Source organism: Limulus polyphemus, unplaced genomic scaffold (assembly GCF_000517525.1).
Source record: "Limulus polyphemus unplaced genomic scaffold, Limulus_polyphemus-2.1.2 Scaffold222, whole genome shotgun sequence".
NCBI classification, from domain to species: domain Eukaryota; kingdom Metazoa; phylum Arthropoda; class Merostomata; order Xiphosura; family Limulidae; genus Limulus; species Limulus polyphemus.
The window spans coordinates 750,841-759,369 of record NW_013665832.1 but is presented as its reverse complement, the minus strand read 5'-3'; the positions used below and the strand labels follow the sequence as shown (position 1 = coordinate 759,369).

The 8,529-nt window shown below is 31.5% G+C and overlaps 1 protein-coding gene across 2 annotated transcripts in view; it reads left to right on the top strand.

The window, feature by feature from the left end:
* The window catches only part of LOC106478540 (glutamine--fructose-6-phosphate aminotransferase [isomerizing] 2-like), a 64,010-nt gene that overhangs the window by 26,421 nt on the left and 29,060 nt on the right, over positions 1 to 8,529 (top strand). Inside the window, exons 9-10 of one of the 2 annotated variants that reach the window (XM_013939089.2) lie at positions 2,355 to 2,378; positions 7,792 to 7,909. In XM_013939089.2, the coding sequence (XP_013794543.1) occupies positions 2,355 to 2,378; positions 7,792 to 7,909 (142 nt within the window). The remainder of the gene's footprint in view (positions 1 to 2,354; positions 2,379 to 7,791; positions 7,910 to 8,529) is intronic. The other variant, XM_013939091.2, reaches the window with a different exon arrangement.

Sequence of the window (8,529 nt, the reverse complement as noted above, 5' to 3'; positions counted from 1 at the left end):
ATATATATATATATATATATATATATATATATATATATATATGAGTAGAGGAATATGAAGCATACTCAGTTTGTCATCACAAACAATGTTGTTTGTACTTGAGAAAGAGGAAGCATGGTTTTTACCATTACAAAGTTGAATGATACCAAGGCTGCCTCTAGTTTTCATTTTTAATATTTAAGATTTGAGCCAATAATCAAATATAGATATGCTATAGAAATTATTGATTATAAAAAGCACAAACAAACTGGTAACTAAAAGGAATTAGTTTTTTAGAATTGAATACGAGTTATCAGATATTTTGTTTTCAGTTTGCATGGAAAAACCTTTGTGCGTGCATGTTTGTTAAATATACTACTTGGATAAATTATAGTTTTAACCAGATGTACAATGAGCTGTATGCTTTACTGATTTTTTTGAAGTTTCTGTTTTGTGTCCTGCATATGCATGTTTTATTAACTTACTAATACGTCTTTAATGAAAAGTGTAAAACATTTTAAGGCATTTGCTTTATTAGTGTGCAAAATCAGTAAATACCCTGCCTGGCCACTTTATCAAGAGTACCCTTTAATATCTGGTTGGCTCTCTTTTGGTTATGATAACAGCTTTTATTCTGGATGGCATAGATATGACAAAATGCTGAAATGTATCCAGAGTAATAGATGACCAGGTGTTTATCAATGCAGCCTGCAATTGACTCATTATCAGAAGGGAATGTTGATCTTGAATCAGAGGTTCAAGCTAAACTCATATCTGTTATATCTGAAATATACCCAAAGTTGGTATCATGCTTGAGAGACCAGTCCTTGACTAGTCAAGCATGATGAATTGTTGTATTTTTGTCCTGGAAGAGTCTCCATCACCATCAAGTTACATATGTAGCATAATGGCATGAATGTGATTGACTATGATGCACTCAACCTTCTGGGAGAACTAGGGAATCAAAGCCATGCTACTAAAATATTTCCCATGCCATCACATTTCCATCTGCTACCTGAAATGTGGGTACCATACAATTTGGATCAAGTGTTTCATGAAGCTCCATACCATAGCCTTCCCATTCATGTTAAGCAGTATGAATGTGTATGATATTTTTCCAGTTACTAGTAGCCCACTTTTATCTCTCCTGGAGACGAGCTGCAATTGTATTATCCTGTTGTGCTGTAATATTAGATGTTGGCATAATAGTCAACAGCTGCCATGCATCATGGGTAAGGAATTTCCTTAGTATGTTGAAAGTTATGGATGAAGTACACTCAATATTAAAAGAATCCATCACTTGTTTTACAGTCTGACACCTAAAACGTTTCAAGATCTATTAGTCACTGTCCAATGTTAGTTTATTTTGTCTGCATTTGTCCCTATAGATAAACTTTTTCTTGCTCAGCAAACAATTCCGATATGTTTTGAGCATATTAGTCATCTAAATGTCATTCAACTGAACAGCCTTGGATGTTGAAACACTTGTTAACTGTGTTTTAACAGTTATGCTTGTATGGAACTCTTAACAGAACTTTGCTTCCACTCATTATAAGCATGAATGAATTAAATATTACTGTAACCATTAGTGTTTATAGTTCCTCTGATTGTTTGTATCACCACATGTAGAAGAGTGTGATTGTATGGCCGGGGTTTTCTATTGAAGTGGACAGGCAGTGTAGGTTCTGACTTGTATCTGAAAGGTGTTTGGTCTGGTACGTAATTTTGTTCTTGAGTTTGATCTCTGATTTAAAATGTATTTTCTTGAAAAGGATTAACAGTAAAACAAATACTGTTCATAACTAGAATATAGTGATTAAAAAATATAACTTGTTATTCAAGGAGAAAATGACAAGAAAGTCATAGTTGCATATATTTTATTACATTGTTCTGTTTGTTTAAAAATGTCTTTAAAGTAAATTTCATCATATATGCAGCATTTACTATAGACTTCTGGATTTAGTGATGATGTTTTGGACTTATAACTGATGAAGAACTTGACATGAAGACCAAAACATTGTCTGAAAAGAAAGGAAATAGGTCTGAGAAGTCCATAGGAAACAGTTCACATATTGAACAGACTGCCTAAATCCACTTTGAATTTCATCTTGTTCTTTAGCTTAATTTGTAAAAAGTGACATAACTTGAAATTTTATGGGAACATTGTTTCATTGTGCAAGATACTATTTCTCACATTGAGACCTATCCTGGTGTGTGTTAGATTGTTGAGATCTGCTGCAATCATTTTCCACCATGCTTATTTTTTGAACAAAGTTTACAGTCTTCTAACTTCAGTTTCTAATTTTTCATTTTTCTGCATGCACCTCATTATGCACTTCATATGATGCACCACGACCTTGTCTCGCCTTTTACAGATACAGACAAGAGGACTAAGTCAGGTATATTGTACACTTATATGTTGTTTTTTTTCTGTTTGTTTGCCTTTGTTTGTAAACTTTGAAAGAAGTAGATATTTTAATTTTTTGAGGGATTGATACTATAGCTTGCAGTAAGATTACTATTTGTGCTTACAAATCATTAGAATATGAAGGCTTGTTCACATTTTTTGTTAAAATTTATTGTCATCCTCTATAGTACACTTCGGAACACTAGTATGATTGGAATGCCTTGTTTCATGTTACAACATATTTGACCAAAATAGTTGCACTAATCTCGACTGAGAAATTGTGATTTTAGTTGAAATTTCATATTGCTGCCTTTTTGAAAGAATATTACTTCATAAAGTTCCTCTGCATTAAGAAAATAGAAGCAATGAATTTTTAATATATAAATATGTATGTATAGTAAAAAAGGCATTCAATAACTGAAATCATTATATGCAGTGAAACATTGAAAAAGTTTGGTTTGTTTCATTAATAGCTGATTAATACATGTTTTTTTTACAAATTCATTACTCATCATGCTTCAGATAGTACCTTAAAAGACTTGTCATTAAAGAATAGAATATTAAAGTTGTGTGTACTGCTTCCCAATTCCCTCCCTCTCCACATACAACGAAAAGAGCAACATTTCTGTATTTTTCATAATTAGAACATTGGTATTTTACTGTTTTGCGTTGAATAAAAAAATTTTCCATCTCACTGGTTTTACAAAGTAATTTTTTCAACAAAGGTGTAACTATAAAAAATGGCACTTGTGATTTTGGGTGTCCAAATTACTTCCATATTATATCTATCAAAAGAAGATCAATAACTGAGACCTTCATAACAAATCTGATATAGTTTGTATAGAAACGTATCATCATCTTGGAGGAAGTAATTATTTATTTAATATGTATTTTAGCATTCTTTTGGTGAAATACCATTTTAAAAGTAGTTCTATCTATCCAAAAGAGCTCGAGAAAGGGATGTTATATCATAACTAAAAAAATCAACACTCTTAAGCTTCAAATGAAGTGAGTTAATTGCCTTTAATATGAAGTTTGACTGAGTCCTAGTGGTTAGCATCACAGACTACAAATCTGAGAGTCAAAGGTTCAAGTCCTGTTTTCACAAAAACATACTTTGCACTTTGAGGCGATGGGTGTATTATAAGAATGATGGACAAATCACACTATTTGATTGAAGTATCCTAAGGATTAAGTACTGTTGTTGATACTCTGTTTTGTCTGCAGTGTATCAGTTCAAAATTATGTACTATATGTACTAGCCTTTGTGTAGCTTTGGTCAACTTCCCAAACTAACATTAAGTTCAACCGTTAGTACTGCTTGAACAGTTTGAAGCAATTCCATCTTTGTTTGGCATTGATGCCCATCAAACTCAACTATATCACTGCAAGACCTCCAGCAAAATGAAAGTATAAAACAACTCAAAAATATAAAGTTGTACAGGAAGAAAAAGAACAAACTTCTTTCAGCATAATTCCATATTCAGAATATGACTTAATTCTCTTAAGATATACTGGGTAGTAGGTGAAGGTTAATGAAGATTAAAAAGCTCACATTTAAGTAATTGGCTATTTAAAGTTCTGTGTGCAGTAATCATATACATTCATATCAAAGAGAATATGCCATCAGGCTTTCTGTAATAAGGACGACTGCTAGTTAATATTACATAATGTAGGAGACAAAAAGAAAAAAAAATGTTTTCAAAAGTGCAGTTCAAAATTTTATACAAAAAGTGTGAACAAACTTATATAAAAACTAAAGACATGTTAATTTGCATGATGATTTAATAACTATAATGGCTTGGCTTATTTAAAAGAATGTAGTTGACTGCAGTTTTTGTTGAGTATGAAAATGTAGAAAATATTAATCTTTAAGGCTTGTTATTAAAAGTTAAAAGGTCCTTTTTTTGTTTGTTTCATACCAAACAAGTAGCCACCAGTTTAAATTACAAGTTCATTCATTACCCTACTATGCTTTAGTACCTTAAGCTACATAGTTTTTCTTATTTGATGTGTAAGCTATATTTTGTCTTCATATTTCTTAAAATTACTACTTTTTTAAGAACTATTAATGTAATTCAAGGGATCATGTAGTAAACAGAGTAGTTGTAGATTTACCAAAGAACAACATGAGGCAGTTGCTAAAAATACTTTCTACACAGTTATGAAACCTAAGATAATTATCTATTACATAATAAGCAAATATTAAATTATACATTACACTGGCTTGTGGCACTATGTGCTGTAATGGTATGTAGTCATAGGTCATGGTTAAGCTGCCCTCAAATGTGTGGTTTTTCTGGAAGACTGGCCTTGCACTGTTTTTTGACTGCTTGTACAAATGCTTATTTGTTCCATTCTGATATCACTGGTGATCTTCCTGGCTGTTATTTAATTGTAGTAGTACTTTCACCTTCACATTTTCTGATTACTTCATGCACATGTATCTGGTAGAGCCAGTCATGGCACTTATCACATGTACTGACTTCATGCACAAAACCTACAATGACTATCAAATGACATTAACTCAAATGGTATGGACACTTCACCAGTTCTAAACAGCACTTTAAAGTTCTGCTTTCTGGGAGGACCAGTACTATCATTACACAAGAGATATTGATTACTTTTGATAGGGTATTTTTGTATTGTGTTACTCTTGAATTGATTTCTAATTAAGAAAAGCCTTAACTGTTACTGACCCAATTTTGCTTGTGTGTGATGAATAGCTCTTTGAAGTGCTGGCTGTAGCTTCACAAATAGTTGTTAATAGACCATTGTCCACTAATTCATAATATCATGTTGGATACTAGGTATCTTTTTCTCTCTTGTTAAAGTTAAACTCCATAGGTTTAATGAGGTTTATTGGAAAATATTTTGATACAGATATAAGACACGTTCCAATATTTTCTTGATATGCACTACTTTCAATTTCTACTTTCTCTTCAAAGAGCATGGTGTTCTTTATGGGTTGTCTCATTACTTTAATGTGTATTCTTAGATTGTTTTGCTTATTTCTTTTGTTTGAATCTTAGGTTTTTAGGGAATTCAACACCATTTCAAGCCCTGTGACCTTACTAGAGACAGTGATGAAAAACACAAATCAGACATCAAAATAATAGGGTGGGTGTTTGGCTGAATATTCTCAAAACCATTGGTCAAAAATAATATAAAAAAAAAAAAGATACGTGGTGCCTTAAACAACAACAGCAAAACCCACAAAAGAAAATGACAGCTATCCTTGAAAACTTTTGGACGACAGTATTTCTGAACAACAACAACAAAAAGAAGAAGAAGAAGACGTATGACAGTAATGAACATTAAAGAAGCATTCCACTGAGGCTAAAAGTATGAAATCCAAAACAAAAAAAATAGCTAAAAGAATGCCATTTGAAGTGATGGCAACATGATACTCAAAAATGTGTCCCATAGCTGAACTTATTTTTTCCTGCATCAGAGATTTTATAATCTTTGTAAGTTTAAATTAGGCTTGTCAGAAGGTTATATTTTATGGTAAGTGAGGATGTTTTCTACTGTGGTGTAGCTTTAGTGGTTTTCTCATTTTTAGTTAAAATCTTCTTTGTCATATTTTTTTATATAAATTACACCTGTTAAGTATGGAGGTTTAAGCATAATAGATTGTTAATAAATAATTTTTTTTATATTAAACTCTTGTATGTTTATCTTTCATTTGTCACACTCTTAGTGAAGCAGTCAATATTTGATTGGGTTTATGTGATATAGGAAACAATGGAATAATTTGCAGTGTACATGAAGGACACTTAACTGCCTGTAGGTGGACTTTAAAGTTTACTAAACCACAGCAGTACTCATTGTCTTGTGAGGGAGAAGGTGGAATTATGAAGAGTTTTCAGTATTATTAAGAATTATGAAAATTTGCTACTTAGGAATGGATGCAAGAAGTAACTACTTATGTAAAACACATTTCACTACAAATGTCATGTATATATTTTTAACTACTAATTTCTAGTAGGTATTTACTAGGACTAACAGTCTGGGATTCTTAATATATCTGTCATGCATTGTGTTATATCAGAACCTGTCTGGATTTTTTGGAATACCAATATTTGCTGTTGGCTTTGACTACTAAAATTAGTGGCATCATTTTATTTCAGTGGTATAAATTAGAGTTGATTGAGTAAAATGTCTGGCTATGGCTTGATTCACAAACATTTAATCTGCTTGAGCAGCCATAAGTTGAGCCAAGAAATATTTATGAAGACTGATACATGAATCAGGCAGTGCATGCAAGTGTAAGAGCATGGGTAAGCTATGTTAAAACAAAGAGGAAAAATAAAGTAACAGTGTGCTCAGACAACCTTACAATTAACCACATTTGAGCGAGGCAAATGGAGGATAGAAAGTTATTCTTGTTTTAATACTGTACTTTACGTATTTAAATTTAGATTTATAATAGTTAGAAGACAGAAGAAATGTTACGAAATTTTATTTTCATTCCAAATTGTGTATGTATTGTATAAAATATTTACTTTTTCCTTCGTGTTAAATCTCTGGAGTATTTATTGTTTCTGTATGTGTTTTTTTGCTCAGCTTGTTTTTGGGGTCATAGTTTAAAATTCTTGTCTCGCTCATCTGTTGTATAACTGTCTTGTGTGAGAGTAAAACCCACATAAAAAAGCTAGCAGGAGGTTGGCCATGTGAAATTTAATGTCTCTAATCCTAGATTAGGCCTATCATCACTATTTTAAATGTTGCATTTAAAGCAACTTTAGATTTAGTATGTAAGTTTCAGATTCACAAAAGTTAGAGCACTAGGCATTTTAATACACACATAGTTTCTGTGCCAGGCTTTGCTTTGAGTCTTTATAAACTCAACTAAATTAAGGTAAAAGCCATCATATTTCCTAACTTATATATTTTACAATTAAAGACCTTATGCATGTAATGCTCAGAATTAAATTCCTTTGTTTATTTTTAATTTTTTTATGCAATTAAAATGTGTTAACCCTTAGCTGATATTTCAAATCAGTAACTTTTACAGGTAAAAATATTTTGGTATAGTTTGTCCCAGCTGTTCATGTGGCATTAAATAGCAAAAAAATATTAGCTGATGGTAATACCTTTTCAGTTTCTGAAGTGCTAGTTTTCCTTTTCTGCAAATATCTGTAGGTCACCCAGTACACATTGGGGCTTCAATTTCTACTTGATAGCATGTTCATACCTTTAAGTGTCAACTGCCTTATATCACCATTGACGTTTATAAAATTGTTAGAGATTTGCTACATGGATATAGTTTAGTCACTGCTACCTAAAATAATGAATTTGTTGATATAGAGATGCAGGAGTATATGGTAAAAAAGAAGATGGAATAATCAGAATTGAATTCTTGTATCTTTTTATTGGTACTTTTTATTCACCTTGGCTAGAACACCGACCCCGACAGCCTTCAACCCTTTCTTCCAACATCAAACGATCAGATACAACACAGTTCTGTCCTCTTGGGGAGGATAAAGAAGTAGAATATTTTTTTGCTTCAGATGCAAGGTAATAGTAAAAGCCAATTATTATTTGATAAGTTACTGCTCCATGACAAGTTTTAATTTCTGTGGTGATCTCTAAGACTGTTAATATTGAATAATTAGTTTACTTTTCAACTTTTTAGTAACAGCACTTGGTCTTAATTAAAACCAAAGTTTTATTAATAATGGGGGTTACAAAATTCGTTATTTTTAGTTTACTGTTTTCATTGTTTAGATGTTTAAGTGATATTCTGTATTTTGTAAAGAACACCTTGTGTATCATAATAAGAAATATAAACCTATTTTCTATTCAACAACATATTTTTATATTAAAATAATCTGATGACTACAATGTAAATTAACATCAACTCAGTTAAGTCAAATAAACTAGTACCCAGAAAGGTTGAACTCAGTATTGTTTATAGGAAGTTGACAGGAAGTTAAATAATATACGTGATTTCCTCCTGCTGAATAAAAAAAAAGAAAAAAAAAGAACAGACCAATGAAAAAAGAAAGGATTATTTTATTCACTATGATTAGATGTCAGATGGTTTGAAATTTCCAAAGATTGTACTTGAAAAAAAGTGTTACATATATATGTATGTATGTGTGTGTGTGTGTGTGTGTGTGTGTGTGTGTGTGTGT